At 52.4% G+C, this 20,292-nt stretch overlaps 1 protein-coding gene across 1 annotated transcript in view; it reads left to right on the top strand.

Annotated features, from left to right (window-relative positions):
- Positions 1-619: 619 nt before the first annotated feature.
- LOC119571670 (integumentary mucin C.1-like) overlaps positions 620-20,292 on the top strand; it is a gene marked incomplete at its 5' end in the record, with an annotated part of 24,433 nt that continues 4,760 nt past the window's right edge. The window contains 4 exons of the mRNA XM_037918864.1: positions 620-666; positions 2,912-2,989; positions 7,982-8,054; positions 9,302-9,361. Of these exons, the coding sequence (XP_037774792.1) occupies positions 620-666; positions 2,912-2,989; positions 7,982-8,054; positions 9,302-9,361 (258 nt within the window). The remainder of the gene's footprint in view (positions 667-2,911; positions 2,990-7,981; positions 8,055-9,301; positions 9,362-20,292) is intronic.

Below are 20,292 nucleotides of genomic sequence, written 5' to 3'. Positions count from 1 at the left end.
CACATTCCCAAACTTCACCTTCATTCACCCCAACAACCACACTTCACGCGCCATCACACCACCCCACTGTCACCACACCAACACACCACCTTCAACCACCACCTTCACCCACTCACTCACACCCACCCACCCACACACGTTCACTTCACGCATACTCTTTCACCCACTAACCACAACCACACCTCTGTTCACCACTTCACACACACAACCACACTTCACCCACCACACTTCACACACACCTTCAACCCACACGTCAAAAACCACACACCAACTACAAACCACCAACTTCACACCCGACAAACCAACCACGCACACCCACCACACCATCAACCAACGCACCAACAACACGACCTTACCACCCACTTCCACACCTTTCAATCACGGACCCACCAACCACACACACAACTTCAACAACCACCACTTCACCACATCACACACTTCACCACCCACCACACCCAACACCACCAAACCACACACCCTTCAAACTCACCCTTCCCCCCCCCCCCAAAAAACTCATTCACACCAACCCCCCACACCCCACCCACATCCACACCACACTTCAACTTCACCCCACCTTCACACCGCCAACACACCACACACCCCCCCACCACACACCACCACCACACAACCAACCACCACCACCACGAACACGACACCACCAACAACGCCCCCCACCACACACCCACACTCACCACTCAACTGTCACAACCACACCAAGACACCCCACAACGCTCACCACTCACACCATTCAACCCCACACACCAACACAACTTCAACACACCCACAGTTTCACAACATTCACACACATTCACTCACACCTCCACCCTCACACCACAACCCACGAACCACCACCATCACCAACAGCAACACCACACCTTACACTCACGCCCCTTCATCACCTCTTCCCACACAAACTTCCAACACCCCACACCACACCCACGGACCCCCCCCCCTTCACACACCGTCACCCATTTCATCACATCACCACACTCAACTCCACACCACTCATCACCACCACACACAACGCCCACACAACCACCACTCTGCACCCACCAAACCCAACGGACTGTCACCCCAACACACCACACCCGATTCAGCACCCCACACTCCACCGACAGCCCCCCACTTCAACACACAACGTCTCACAACCACCGATAACTCCAACACACTCTCCAACACCACCACACACCCACAATCATTCCACCAACTTCAACTCAAACACCACACACACGAACCATCACACCCCCGCACCAACAAACCACCACCACCCCACAAGAACCACACCCCCCCAACCCCCTCACACTTCACACCTACACTCACACACACCACACAAAGCACCCAGACGGCACCAAAAACACACCACAAAAAAACAACAAAAAAACGTGCACATTTCCACAGTCACCACACACACACTCACCCAACCAACTGCAACAAAACACATTTCACAACCCACCAACCCATTACTTCACACACCACCCACTCACACACCACCCCATCACCACCACGCCCCCCACATCACAACCCAGCAACTTCATCACCACTCCTCCCACACCTCAAACCCCCACACCCAACTTCATTCCACCCACCTCACAACTACAACTCTTCAACTTTCACCACCCCAAACCACTTCAATCAACAAATTCACCACTCTCACATCACCACATTCACCACCAACACCCACCCTCACACCCACTTCAACCCCACACCAACACACACACCCACCCCTTCACCCCAACCAACCCCCCACCAAACCCCACACCCCCACACCTCCACATCAACACCTTCACACCCACAACCACACCCACCAACTCCACCAAACGCATAAACACACCTCAATTCACCCCACGACCCAACCACACCAACCAAACCCCTTTCACCCTTCAACCCCCCACTTCACCAACAAACCCCACCACACCACACCACACCCACAACTCACCAACACTTCACCCAAACCAAACCCCCACCACCCCAACCCCTTCACCAACCCCTCACACCAACCCACCACCACACCCCGTTCAACCAACACGTCACCTACTTCACCACACCACCACCACAACACCAACGTCAACCCCCCTCACAACTTCAAACCACCACCTCACTTCATCCACACCACCTCCCCACCGCAACTCACATCACACACGACCCTTCACACACACCACACTCACACCAGCACTCTAACCACAACCCACCCCATCTCACACTTCAACCACTCACTCACCCACGCACCACGCACCACACCCTCAACCAACACCCAACCAACCAACAACGACACTTCACACAAAAAACTTCATTCAATTCACTTCCCCAACACGCACACCACACAACAACACCAACCACACTTCACAATTCACACACCACCAACTAACTTCAGTTCACACCACACACACCCACACCACTCAACACAAACCCACCAACCCCCACACACAACTCACAGTTTACTTCACACTCAACTTTCCTCCACAACCCACACCCACCACACCACACCACATCACACACTCCCGCACCCACCCACACACGGCAAACAAAACCCCATCACACTTCACACACACAACACTTCACACACAACCCCAACCCCACAACCTCACACATTCACCATCACCACCACCACCAACCCACCAAACACCACCCACACACCACCACCACTTCACCCACCTTCAACTCACCACTTCCCTTCCAACCAACAACCACCCCCACCCCCACCCTTCAAACTCACCACCAACCCCTTCACTCACCACCCAACACCTCACAACTCCCCAACCCCCCACCACCACATTCACACCCCCTGTCCAACTTCACACCACCCCCCCCCGACCTACCACTACCCCCACCTTCAAACCACCAACACCCACGTTACATTCCACAATTCACCACTTTCACTTTCACCCACCACCCTAACTTCAACACACCAGTAAACCACCCCCAACCCAACACACCCAACCACAACAACTTCACACAATATCAATTCAACTCAATTCAACACACCTCAACCGCCTTCAACAAAACCACACACCCACCAACTTCACACCACTCACACCACCACCCAACACACCAACCACTCACTCACTTTGTCCATCACAACAACCCACCACCCCCACCACACCCACACACCACACCACTTTCACTACCACACCACCTACACTTCACTCACACTACTTCACACACACACCCCAACCACACCACCACACACACCACCCACCCACCACCCTCATTCACCATTCACATCACATCACCCCACACCACTCACCCACACCACCACCCCACCACCCCACCCAACCCAACCACCACCCGAACCAATCACGCAACCCACCACCACCATTCACCAGACAACCACTTCACTCACCCACAAACACGCACTCCACATCACACCCCACACCCCACCGCACAACACGTCATCACCACTCACTCACACCCACCTATCTTCACAACACCCTTCACATTCACACCCCCGCACACTTTCACTCACCACCAAACACAGCCACCACTTCCCCTCACCACCATCAGACTTCCACACTTCACCACACACCACACGCACACAACCCACCTCCACCCGCACACAACCAACTGACTTTCACACCAACACCAACACCCCACACGCCCACACACCGGCACGCACCACACCGACCCTTCACCAGGACCTCATCAACACCAACACCGTGCCTGGCAACGTCACTCACACACACACTTCACCACAAACCGCACACAACCCGACGCACCGTCACTCACCACCACTTCACACAGCGACATGCCAACTTCACCACACTAAACCACTTCAAAAACAACCTTTCAACCACCCAAACTTCACACTCACCCCACCAACAACCACCACCACACAAACCCCACCACCCCAACACTTCACCACACAACTTTCAACACATTCAAACCCACCTACGTCACCCCCCCCTTCATCACACTTCACACACCCACACCAACATTCACACCAACCACCCCAAGCCCCACACAAACCTTCACCCACATCACCACCTCACACCTTTTCAATCAACCAACCAAACCCGCCCCCACACTTCAACACACCACCCCACCCACCACCACGCACACCCACCAATCACCACCCTCACCACCACCCACCCACACGCTCAACGACACCCACTTCAACCACACTCCCACCACATCTTCACATCACCCACTTCACCCTCTCAACCACACTCCATTCACTTCACCTCCACACCACACACCCCACCCCAACACACTTCACCTCCAACTTCACCAACACTTCAACCACCCCATCACGGCACCACACCTCACACCACACCACTCAACCTTCACCCACCCAACCCCACGCTTTACTTCTTCACGACCGATTCACCACACACCACACCCCAACATTCACTTCACATTCACATTCCCCACCACAAAACACACACACACAATCACCACCCCCGGAACACCACCCTTCACACCACCACTTCAAACCACCACACCCAAACCACACCTTCACACCATCACAACGTTACCAACACACCAACAACCACCAACAAACTCACCAGCACACCCCACCCACACTGCACCCCCACTCAACACTTCACCACACACACCACAACCCACATCAACACACCACACACAACACAACCAACATTCAACCACTCACCAAACAACCCAACCACACACCCACACCTAACCACACGACGTTCAATCACCTCACCCCCACAACCAACATCACCACCCACCACCCAACATCACCCCACACCACCCACCAACTTCACACACGCACACGCACGCCACCCCACTTTTGCATCACGACACACCCCACCACGCACCCACCCCACACGCACTCACACTCAACATCACTCCCACACACCCACCACAAGCACATCACCCACAACAACCATAATCAAACACCACGCACTTCACCCCACAACACACACAAGACCACACACACAACTCACACCCCTCACCACCCCCATCCCCCACCACACCAACCACCAACCCCTTCACACATCTCACGACCGACTTCACCCCACAACCCCCGACGCACCATTCACCACCACCCATCAAGAACCGCCACCAACACTTCACTCACACCACAACTCACCAACTACTTCTACACCACCTTCACCAACAGCACCACCTTTCACCCCACCACATTCAACCACTCAACAAACCCCGCTCAACTTCACGACTCACACACTCTTCCACAACTACTTCAACATCACACTTCAACCCCTCTCACACATCACTTCACCACTCACACCCTCACGCCCTTCACAGCAGTGTTACTTCACTCACACAAATCACACCACTCACACCACACACAAACCAACGACCACTCACCACTCAACCCCCACTCACAACAACAGCAACCACACCACTTCACACACACCCACACACCACCACACCACCACATTCACCACACCTGTTCACACCAACACACACCCCACACCTCACCCCTTCACCACACATCACCCACACAACAAACAACCCGATCAACTTCACACCACCACCACTACCTAAACACACTTCACTCCAACCAAATAACTTCACCCACCACGTCACCTCGCATTTCAATTCACACCAAACAGCCTACACGCACCACAACCAAACACACTCACCAACCCCCGACATACAACACCCACACACAACCCACCACCACACCACTCAACCCACGCACCACTCCCCCCCCCAAAAAAACACCATCAACACCCACCAAACACCACGCAATTCACACTTCACTTCAACCCCGACAAATTCACCACACACTACAAACACTGCACACCACATTACTTCACCCACCACTAGTCACCACACACCCACTCACCACAGCTACCACCACCACCATCCAGGTTCACTCACTCACATCACCCACCAACACACACACTTTCACACACAACTTTCACACCCACCACAACTTCAACCCACCATCAAAGACATTCATTCAACCACCACACACCGCCACGCACCCGTCACCACCACACCCCCCGCTCCAAACACACCACCCGGTCACACACACCACCACACTCACGGGCCCATTCACACCACTACCGACGGAACTCAACCCACAACCACACCCCCACCCACCCACACTTCACACCCACCACACCCCCACAACCCCACCCATTCCACACCATCACACCACCCCACCCCAACCACACCACACCCAACACTCACCACCCCACACCTCCCACTTTCACCACACTCAACACACTCACACCTTTCACCCACAAACACACACTTTCACAACTTCACACTCAACTTCCTTCACACCGCACAATCACATTCACACCCACCACACACTTCACAACACTTCACCCAACTTCCACCACCCAACACACACCCCCACAACTTCAACAACTCACGATCACCCCTTCACACACTCACACACAACGACTTCACACCTCACCAACTTCACCCCCACCACTTCACAACCACCCATCGTCACACCTCACCACAACCTCAAACCACCCACCCCTCAACAAACATAACCCAACATTCACACCTCACCACACCCACCACCACACCCAACCCCCACCCACCACCATTTACTTCACTCCTTCACACAACTTCACACGCACGCACCACACACTCACACCTGTCACTTTCACGCACCACTTCACCACACACACACCCCCCGTCACCGCAACCAACCCCTCAACAACGCTCCACCACCTTCAACATTCACACACACAACTAGGGTGACTATGGCTTATGGTCTGTGGGCGTTCTACACCACACTTCATTCAGTCCAACACACCACTTCACACACTCAACGTCACACTACTACAACCAAACCCGGCAAACTACCCCACCCATACCACGTACCTACTCACTCAACACGCAACCCACGACTACCAACCCAACCACACAACCCACCTCACCACACACCCAACACCCAAAAACACCCAACTTCACCCACTACTCCACCGCAACAACACCTTCACCACGCTTCACACAACACTTCACCACCACCACCCTTCCACGCACCCCACCGACCTTCAACACCAACACCACCACACAACAACCACCACCCACACTCACCCCACACCCACACACACTTCAACACCACTCACCACCAACCCTCACCCTACACCACACACCCCCCACCCCCACCTCATTCACACCACCCACACACTCACCAACCACCCCACCACACATTCACCCCCACCACAACTTCACCCAACTCAACACCCACCCAACACTAGTTCAACCGACAACCAACACACAACACACAACACTTTCATCACCCCCCAATACTTCACAACCACACACCACCTCACACACCCCACTTCCACGACACCCACCACACTTCACCCACCCTTCACCCCACCAACACAACAAGCTTCCAAACTTCACCCCGCCACCCCTCCACCACCAATCAACACAAACTTTCACAGACTTTCACTCACACAACAACTCACACTCACCACACTTCAACACACACAACTTTCATTTCCACTACTAACACCATTCACAACACTCACTTCAACACACTCACACGTCTTCACAACAACAACCACCTCACAGCCACCCAACCACCCAACCCGCTCACCCACACTCAACAGCGGCCGTTACTTCACACAGCCCCAACTTTCACAACACCTTCACACACACCCTCACACCCACCACCACTTTCAACACTCACCCTCACACACTTCACACACCCACCACACCACGCAGGACTTTCACCATTCACACACATCACCAACTTCACCAACACACCCATCACCCAACACACCCCTGCATTCACGCACCCCAACACACCCACTTCACCATTCACAATTCAAAACTTCATTCAACCCCCTCATCACCCCATTCACACCACTCAACACCACTTCACCAACACCACCAAATCACCTTCACCACCTCACCCAACACCTCACAAACCACTCACCACGTCACCACACCACTCACTTCACCAACCCACCCACTGACCACCCCACCACTCTTCACCCCCCACCCACCACAAACAACTTCCCACCAAGACTTCCACACCCAACACACACACCCCAAACTTCACCCCACAAACAACAACACCACACCCAATCACCACTACCCCATACCCCACCACAACACCAAACGCTGCAGAACAAACCACAACAACAGCTCACCAAAAAAAACAAACACCTCCACCCAAACCCCCCCACACCCACTCAACACGAACACACACACGATCACTTCACCACCCTTTAACCCCACCAACAACCAACACATCATTCACACTCACTCAAATCACACCAACCACACCCAAACCCACCACACTTCACCCAACCTTCACCACACAACAACCCCACACCACCCACCCACCCCAACACCCACCCCACCCCCCCACACTTCACACACACACGTTCAAACCTAGCACACCACACACACCACCAAACACACCACGACACATTCAACCCACCACATACCCCCACACAACACAACACTCACACAAAACCCACGACACACCGACACACCACACAACCCACCACCTCACACACACACATTCAACACCACTCTAACACCCAATTCCACCACACCACACACTCCCTCACCACCGCACCACCTCACCCACGCTTCACACTACAACACCACACCACCCCACACCACCACACCAACACAACAATTCAAACAACTCGACCAACCCCTCAATCACAACAGTTCACCACCACACTCAACCCACAAATCACTCAACCACCAACCACAGACTTCACCCACATCACCACACCCTTCTTCAGCACCACACACAACTTCCACTTCACCCAAACACCCTTCACACACCCCGCAACCTCACCACGCACCACACTGTCACCGCACCCACTCACACACACGCACCTTCACACCCCAAACACACCACAAACCCACTCACACACTTCACCAACTTCAAACCATACCCACCTACTATCAACGAAAAACAACTCGCTTTACTTCACCCCCCTCACACTCCACCCAACCTTCACCTCACCACCAACACCTTCACCCTTTCACCCACCACTTCTCATCCAACGCACCCAACTTCACGCCCACCACCACTTTCACGCACAGCCACCACCCCCCCCAAACACTCATCACACCACATTCAACCACAACTCACAGACACACCACCACGCACCACCCCCACCACACACTTCACACACCCACTTCCAACTTCACCACGCATCACTTCACGTCACAACCCCCTTCATCCACCCACAATTCACACCTCACACTCAACACCAACAACTCACCAAAACCAAACACCCCACCTCACACCAAACCAACTGCCCACACCAACTCAACTTCCACTCACTTCACCACCCACCAACTCACACACCAACCACCCACACCCACGAGACTTCATCACACCAACCACAACACACACCCAATCACAACGACCACAAAAAAAAAAACACAACCAACCCACCACACAACTCACATCACCACCCAAACACCACACCCATTCACACACCACACCCACACACCACTACTTCAAACCAACCCACCCATTCACCACCCACCCACACTTTCAGTTCATCCCCCCACACCACACCACACACACAAAACCCCTTCCATTCAACCACAATCACAAAAACACACCTCACCAGTCACCCATCACACCCTAACCACTCACCAACCTCAACCCTCACACCGCGTTCGAACACCCCCTCACCACACCTTCACCCAACATTCACAACCACCCACAATTCATCACAACCCCACTCACGACACCAAACCCCAACAACTTCACCTCACCGCATTCAACACCCCACTCACCCCACTTCACCACTTCAAACACAACCACCACCACTCACACGACAGTGGTTTCACCACGCCCACCACCCCACAATTCAAACCCACACACCTTCACCACCACCACCACACCTTCACGCAAAAACATACTTCACAACCACCACAGCCACCTCACACCACTGACGCGACCCGACACGCAACTTCACGACCTCTGACCCAACATCACCCCACACCCCACTCGACCCCCACACCACCCAACACTCACAACTTTCACAACCAACACTCGTACCACACATTTCACACAACCACACACTTACCACCCACCACACCACCACCAAAAAACCCACCACACACCACTTCCACTTCACACCCACACCACGCCGCAATCACACTCCTTACTTCACCCACGACCCCCTTCACCCCACCCCACCATTCACACCACAAAAACACCAACCACAAACAACCACCAAACCCACACACGACACAACCGCACTTCACCACTCACGCACACACGCCACCACCTTCACTCACACCCATACTTCACAAGACCCACCACCCTTCATCACTCACACACAACCACTTTCACCCATAACCACTTCACCCCATTTCACCCTCACTCACCACACTCACACACTTCAACTTCAACACTCCACCCACCCACACTTCACCCCACCCATTACTTCAAACATCACCTCCACACCACACCACACCACCCCCACATCAACTCACCTTTCAGCCTCCACACACCTCTACCCACACCCACAAACTCAAACCAATCACAACCCACCACACGCACTTCACCACCACTCACCAACTTACAACCACCACCACACGCAACCTTCAAACCCCCACCACCACACAACCTTCACACCTTCACTCACCAACTTCACCACAACCACCCAACACCAATCACTCACACTTCGACCCAACACAAACCTTCACAACAAACACCACCACTGGACAACACCAACCAACAACACCCCCCCTTTCACATCACCACCCCACACCCAACCAAAAACCACCACCAAGACACTCCCACAATTCAACACCACAACACCAACTTCACCACACACCACACTTCACCCCCCACACCCCAACACCTTTCACACCACTCAACTTCACTTCCCCCCCACACTTCACTCACCCCACTACTCCCCACCCCCAACCCCCACCCCCACACACATCACCACCACACACAACCTCACACCCACAAACCACCAATTCACCACAACAAAAACTATCCAAAAACATTCACCGAAAATCACCAAAATTCACCCCCCACAAACCACCCACTCACACAACCAACACCACCTCACTTCACACCCACCACTTCACCCTCACCACCGTTCACAACTTCACACTTCCAAACACCACCCCACCCCACCCAACAAATTCACACCACCAACAAACCACGCGATCAACACACAACATCAACACAACCCACAGCTCACCAACCCCACAACACCAACTCACCACCCGCCCCACCACCACCTACCACACACCGTTCACAACTTCACACTTTCACCCAACTCAACACGATCAACACTTCACACCGCCCACACACAACCACACCTTCACCATTCACAACACACGCACTTCATTCCCCCAACCACCCCTCTCACCAAAACTTCATTCACACTTCAACTTCACTCACCCCCATCACCCACCAAATCAAACCACCTCAACACGAAACCAACCTCACCCACTTTCAACCCTACAACACACAACCACACCCCACACACCCACACCAACCACCCACCAACACAACCACCCCACCCCCTTCACTCCAAATCAACACACCCCCCACCACCCAACACCCCCACCACCCTCAACACATCACCACCCACCACCGTCACCAAACCAATTTCACGTCATCACCCTTCCACAACTTCACACACAATTCACACACACCAAGCCCCTCAACAATTCAACCCCACAACTTCACCCACCGAAACCACCCACACACAACCCCACCACCCCCCACCTTTACACGACACTTCACACTTCACCACTTCAACAACCACACCAAACCCCCCCAACCCTCCAACCAAACCCCATATCAACCAAACACCAACCGTATCACCACCAACCACCCCAACCAACAATTCACCTCACTTCAACACACACTCCACCACCACACACACACCACCCAAACCACCCCCACCACCCAACACCCACCCCATTCACCACACCTCACACTAAACCAACTGCACCCACACCACACACACCCACATTCACACCAACGCCAAAACAACACACCAAACCACACACCAACCGGTTCACCCCCCCCCAAAACCTGTCACCACAACCCAACCACAAGCGTTCACTCCCCCCACTCACCAACCACACCACCCCCCAACCCACACCACCATTCACCCACACCCATTCAACACCCACCCAACTTCACCACCATCCACCCGCCACACCCTCAACCAATCACACCACCACCGCACACTTCAACACCGCCCACAAATCACACCACCAAACATCACCTTTAATCACCAACCACCACCAAATTCACACTTACTTCAACCCCAACCCCACCCCACACACCACTTCAACTTACTCATTTCAACCACCACCACACAAAAACCCAACCACACAAACCAACATCAATCACACACACACCAAACTTCACACCAAACAACTCACAACATCACAACAACTTCAACACAACTTCACATCACCACAAACACCACAGTCACATTCACCCCCCATCACCCACCACCAACGACACCACTTTCAACTCACACACCCCAACTCACCCCCCCCCCACACACACTTCCACCCACACTCAACAACCACCGTCAACTTTCACCGCAACAACCACATCAAAGACTTCATCCCCACCTTCACTTCACACCCATCAACCACCACGCTTCACAACTTCACACACCACCCGCACCATCACCACCACACTAACCCCCACACTCCTTCATCACCCACTTCCCACACCACCCTTAACCCCCCACAAAAAAAAAAAACCCCCCCCCCCACCCCACCCAACACACCACAACCACAAAAGACAACTTCACCACACCACACACACCCCACCAAACACCCAAACACCACCCACAACCCCACCCCACCACCTCACTTCACCACACCACTTCACTCACACACCACAACCCACGCAACACCCACCACTTCACCACCACACACCATTCACCCTCACCCCCAAACTTCACCAACACCTTCAACTACTCACTCACACCACCTTCCACTCCCCCACTCACCTACGCACAAAACCACACTTCCCACCTTCACCAAAATCCCAAACTCCCGACCACCGACTTCACCCCAACCCAACACACCCCGTCCACGGACCCACACCCAACTTCCCCGCACAACGTCCACAAAACACGCACTCACACCAACAACTTCCCACCACCACTGACCACCTGTCACCCCCACACCACCTCACACGTCACACCTCCCACTCATGTCACCACACACCACCACCAACCACCTCACCCCTCACTCACAGACTTCACCACACCTTCCCCACCACCCACCACATCACCCCCACTTCACCAACCACACCTCAACCTCAACTCATCACATTCACCACAGTCACGCAACACCCACAACACACCACCTTCACGCAACCCAAACACCTTCACAAAACCACCCAACACACTTCACACCAACCACTCACCCAACACACCACCCCCACCCAACACTCAACACACACGCAAACCACACACACAACTTCAAACCTTCCTCCCCACACAAACTTTCATGTCAAACACTCACCCCAGAACTTCAAACCAACCCCCACACACACACCAACACCGACCCACCCCCCCCAAACACCCCCCCCCAACACTTCACTTCACTTTTCACCACCAACAACACCACTCACCTCCAAAACCACACCACAGTCAACTTCACAACACCCACACCACCTTCATTCAATTACTTCCACTACGGACTATTCAACCCAAGCCGCAACAACACCCCACACCACTTCAACCACACTTCACCAAAAACCACCCGAGACCCCCACATCAACCCACACAGCACACCACACCAACCACCCATGCCACACAAACCACTCACAACCCACAACTCATCAATCTTCACCCACTCACCACACCTCGAACCACACCAACTTCAACAACACGCCACTCAACACGCGTCACCACACCGCACACTTTTTCACCCACCCCTCACCTCAACCACTTTCAACACCCTTTCACTAACCACCCACCCACCATAGAACAGGTTCCCAGCACACCCCAACCACACACGCCACACCACCCGACTTCCCCCAATTCACACCCCACCCCTTCACCACCACTTCAACCACTCACACCCACACATCAACCGTGTTCACCCCAAAAGTTCCCACCCCACCCCGGCGAACACCACGACCACTACACCAACTCACTACTCAACAACATTCACACCCGCACACCCCTCACACACCCACCCCCCACACCACCCACAACAACCCCCACACCCACTCACCCCACCACCCGCTGTACCACCCACAACCCACCACACCCCCCATCACTCCTTCACCACCAACCACACCTCGAACACTACTTCACCACTTCACACCCATTTCATCACCAACACTTCCAACACACACGCTTCACCACACAACTTCAACACCCACCCCCTCACCGTCACTTCACCACCACCCCACCCACCACATTCACCTTCAAACTTCACACTATTCACAACCACCATTTCACACACACACAACCCAACAACAACACACAATTACTTCACCATCACAACCACCACCACCTCACCACCACTCCCCCACACTCCCCCCACCCCATTCACCACACCACCTCATCACACCCCACCCCCACTTTCACACCCACTCCAACACACCGCGTTCAAACACCCAACACCACGCATCCACCACACACCACCCCACACCCCCTCATACTTCACACACCACCCGTACCACGACCCCACACACGAAACCAAACCACCTCCTCACCACCACACCAAACACACACCCACCACCCAACACACGCTTTCCCACTTCACCCAACTTCACAACCCACCACTCACCACCTTCACCACAAACCCTACTTCAACCCCCACACCAATCCGATCACCACACTACTTCACACTTCAACATCTTCAACACTTCAACCCCCACCCACCCCCCACCCCTCATTTCACCACAAAACAAGACACACCCAAGTCACCCTTCAACCCCACCACACCACATTTCACACATCAAAAATCACCCATTCAACCTTCACTCACAACCACCCACGCATTCCCACACAAAAAATTCACACCCACAACACCACCACACCACACACGACACGCACCACTCACCCAACACCACGCATTCACCACCCCACCCACACAACCAAAAAAACAAAAACCACACTCACCTCACGACCACACACTTCAACACACACAACTCACCCGAACCACCTACCAGACATAAACCAACACCTTCATCACAACCACCCACCCTTCACCATCTTCAACCACGTCACCACACACCCACAACCCCTTCACCGCACTACAAGTCAACTACCCACAAACACTTCACCACACGCACTCACAACACCACACATCACCCACCAAACCCCAACAACACGCACAATCACGACCCACTTCACCGCACACACTTCACACAACAACACTCACCCCACCCACACGCACACCACAATCACGTTTTCAACACACCCAACACCACAATCAACACCACACACCAAAACACACAAACTCAAACCCCACAACTTCACAACACCCCACCACTTTCAATTTCACACAACACCACCCACCAACCCAACACACCAACACGACCCCACCCACCCACCAACCAACCCACCACAAACAGAAACCAACCACAACACACAACAACAACCCGCCCACCCCACCAGCACCAGCAACCACACACCACACCAACAAACACACCTTCACCACTAACAACACACAACACACCCAACATACCAACCACCCACCACCCAACCAACCCCACAGACACCCAAACCCAACCCCCACCACCACACCACCATTCCAATCACACCACCACAGACGCCACATTCCCCCCCCCACTTCCCACACCACCACAACTCACCAACACACTTCTCTACACTTCCATTCACCACCACACACTTCACACTTCATCACACACCCCTTCAACATCACCCAAACCCCCACCCCACACCCAACTTTCACCACTCACCACACACAACACAACCACCAAACTTCAAAACACCCACAACCGACCTCACACGGCATCCACCACTTCACAAACTTGCCGTCACACCAACACACACCCCCCTCACCTTCTTCACGTTTCACCACACACCCACCAACCATCACACCATCAAACACTAACCAACGACACCATTCACCACTTCACAACGCACACACCACAAACACACCACGCTTCAACCCAATACTTCACCACACAACACTTCACACCCCACACCACACATCACACACACCGCTTCCTCACCGCCCACCCCACCCAACCTTCAACCAACCAACCCACAACCACACACTTCATCACATTCACTTCAACACTTCACCGCACACACCACCCACCCATTCAACCATTCACTCAACAACCCCACCAACACAAACTTCACACCCTCCCAACTTTCACCACCACACCCACCCCACAACACAACCACCCACCAACCCAAATCAACCACCACCACAACCCTTCCCCGCCCACCACAACACAAACCACTTCACACCACCATTCACCCACACAACTTCACCCACACTTCACTCCAAGCATCAAACACCACCCCAACGACCACTTCATTCACCCACCCCCACTCCCCACCACACACCACCACACTTTCAGCACCCATACATCATTCACCACACACTCCACCCAACTCCACACACACACACACACACCCACTCACAACACACTAAACTTCACCCACCACTTCACACCCACGCACAACCACGTCACTCAACACAAACACACTCACCACCACCACGCCGCCACACATTCACCCTCACCTTCAACCCCACAATCACCCCACTTCAACCCACTCACCACCCCACTCCACACTCAAACACCACTCACGGACTTCACCCATTCACACTTCAGACCTCCACCGCAACAACCCACCCACACCGACTTCACCAACCCTACCACAAACACGACTCCAGCTTCCCTCACCCAACCACTTCACCACCACACCACACCCCACCTCACACCACCCACACCACCCACCCCACACTTCCCGGCACCACCACGCCCAGCAAACTTCACCCCACGGGCTCCACAACACCTTCACACACCTCAACCCCACCCCCTTCACCACTTCACCCACATCACCACACTCACCCAAACAATTGAAATGCAAAGCAAAAAGAACAAAACATTCATCAACACACACAGAAGCATCCACGCAAAGCAACACACAAACATCTCTCTCTCTACTCAGTCCCATTTTGCTGCCAGACCTCTCCATCTGTCCAGGCTTGGCACTGGCACCGGAGCAGTCTGCTCGACTCCCACGGTGGCTGGGTTATGGCAGTCGGGACAGTCATACAACACACACAGGAGCATTTATGCATAGGAAACAGACAAACACTCACACAACACCCTCAGAGGCATTCATGCAAAGAGACAAACACTCATTCAACACACGCACAAGCATTCACGCAAAGCAAATACACAACCACTCATTCAACACACGCAGAAGCATTCATGCAAAGCAAACAAACAAACACTCACTCAACACACGAAGAAGCATTCATGCAAAGCAAATAGACAAACACTCACTCAATACTCACAGAAGCTTTCATGCAAAGCAAACAGACAAACACTGACTCAATACTCGCAGAAGCATTCATGAAAACCAAACACAAAAACTCTGATTCAACACACGAAGCATTCGTGCAAAGCAAACAGACAAACACTCAACACACTCACAATCATCCATATAAAGCAAACACACAAATACTCTCTCTCTCTACATCTACTCCCATTTTCCTGCCAGACCTCTCCATCTGTCCAGGCTTGGCACTGGCACCGGAGCAGTCTGCTCGACTCCCACGGTGGCTGGGTTATGGCAGTCGGGACAGTCATACAACCCAGACAGGAGCATTTATGCAAACAGACAAACACTCACTCAACACACTCAGAAGCATTCATGCAAAGCAAACAGACAAACGCTTATACAACACGCTCAGAAGAATTCATACAAAGCAAACAGAGAAACATTCATTCAACACACATAGAAGAATCATGCATAGCAAACACATAAGCACTCTCTCTCTTTATATTCAGTCCCATTTTGCTGCCAGACCACTCCATCTGTCCAGGCTTGGCACTGGCACCGGAGCATACAACACAGGCAGGAGCACTTATGCAAAGGAAACAGACAAACACTCACACAACACCCTAAGAAGCATTCATGCAAACAGACAAACACTCACTCAACACGCTCAGATGCATTCATGCAAAGCAAACAGAGAAGCTCTCACTTAACACGCTCAGAAGCATTTATGCAAAGCAAACAGACAAACACTCACTCAATACTCGCAGAAGCATTCAAGCAAAGCAAACACACAAACACTCACTCAACAACACATGCAGAAGCATTCGTGCAAAGCAACAGACAAACACTTACTCAACACACTCAGAATCATCCATACAAAGCAAACACACAAACACTCTCTCTCTCTACATCCAGTCCCATTTTGCTGCCAGACCTCTCCATCTATCCAGGCTTGGCACTGGCACCGGAGCAGTCTGCTCGACTCCCACGGTGGCTGGGTTATGGCAGTCGGGACAGTCATACAACACACAAAGGAGCACTTATGCAAAGCAAACAGACAAACACTCAAACAACACCCTAAGAAGCATTCATGCAAACAGACAAACACTCATTCAATACATGCAGAAGCATTCATGCAAAGCAAACAGACAAACACTCACTCAATACTCGCAGAAGCACTCATGCAAAGCAAACAGACAAACACTGAGTCAACACGCTCAGAAGCATTTATGCAAAGCAAACAGACAAGCACGTACTTAACACGCTAAGAAGTATTTATGCAAGGCAAACAGACAAACACTCAATCAATACTCGCAGAAACATTCATGCAAAGAGAACACACAAACACTCATTGAACACACGGAGGATTCATGTAAAGCAAACACACAAACTCTTATTCAACACACGCAGAAGCATTCAGGCAAAGCAAACACACAAACACTTACTCAACACATGCAGAAGCATTCGTGCAAAGAAAACAGATAAACACTTACTCAACACACTCAGAATCATCCATAAAAAGCAAACACATAAACACTCTCTCTCTCTACATCCAGTCCCATTTTGCTGCCAGACCTCTCCATCTGTCCAGGCTTGGCACTGGCACCGGAGCAGTCTGCTCGACTCCCACGGTGGCTGGGTTATAGCAGTCGGGACAGTCATACAACACAGACAGGAGCATTTATGCAAAGCAAACAGACAAACACTCACTCAACACACTCAGAATCATTCACGCAAAGCAAACACACAAACACTCATTCGACACACTCAGAAGCATTCATGCAAAGCAAACAGACAAACATTCATTCAACACACACAGAAGCATTCATGCATAGCAAACACATAAACACTCTCTCTCTTTACATCCAGTCCCATTTTGCTGCCAGACCTCTCCATCTGTCCAGGCTTAGCACTGGCACCGGAGCAGTCTGCTCGACTACCACGGTGGCTGGGTTATGGCAGTCGGGACAGTCATACAACACAGACAGGAGCACTTATGAAAAGCAAACAGACAAACACTCACGCAACACCCTCAGAAGCATTCATGCAAACAGACAAACACTCACTCAACACACGCAGAAGCATTCATGCAAAGCAAACAAACAAACACTAACTCAACACACGCAGAAGCATTTATGCAAAGTAAACAGACAAACACTCACTCAATACTCGCAGAAGCATTCATGCAAAGCAAACACACAAACACTCATTCAACACACGCAGAAGCATTCATGTAAAGCAAACACACAAACTCTCATTCAACACACGCAGAAGCATTCATGCAAAGCAAACACACAAACACTCACTCAGCACATGCAGAAGCATTCGTGCAAAGCAAACAGACAAACACTTACTCAACACACTCAGAATCATCCATATAAAGCAAACACACAAACACTCTCTCTCTTTACATCCACTCCCATTTTGCTGCCAGACCTCTCCATCTGTCCAGGCTTGGCACTGGCACCGGAGCAGTCTGCTCGACTCCCACGGTGGCTGGGTTATGGCAGTCGGGACAGTCATACAACCCAGACAGGAGCATTTATGCAAACAGACAAACACTCATTCAACACGCTCAGAAGCATTCATGCAAAGCAAACATACAAGCACTCACTTGACACTCTCAGAAACATTCATGCAAAGCAAACAGACAAACACTCACTCGACACACTGAGAAGCATTCATGCAAAGCAAACAGACAAACACTTACTCAACACGCTTAGAATCATCCATATAAAGCAAACACACAAATACTCTCTCTCTTTACATCCACTCCCATTTTGCTGCCAGACCTCTCCATCTGTCCAGGCTTGGCACTGGCACCGGAGCAGTCTCCTCGACTCCCACGGTGGCTGGGTTATGGCAGTCGGGTCAGTCATACAACACAAAGGGA

The sequence above is a fragment of the Penaeus monodon genome, unplaced genomic scaffold, assembly GCF_015228065.2.
Source record: "Penaeus monodon isolate SGIC_2016 unplaced genomic scaffold, NSTDA_Pmon_1 PmonScaffold_74, whole genome shotgun sequence".
In the NCBI taxonomy this organism is placed as follows: Eukaryota; Metazoa; Arthropoda; class Malacostraca; order Decapoda; family Penaeidae; genus Penaeus; species Penaeus monodon.
Note: the sequence above shows the minus strand (reverse complement) of the source record. Positions and strands in the feature narration are given on the sequence as shown.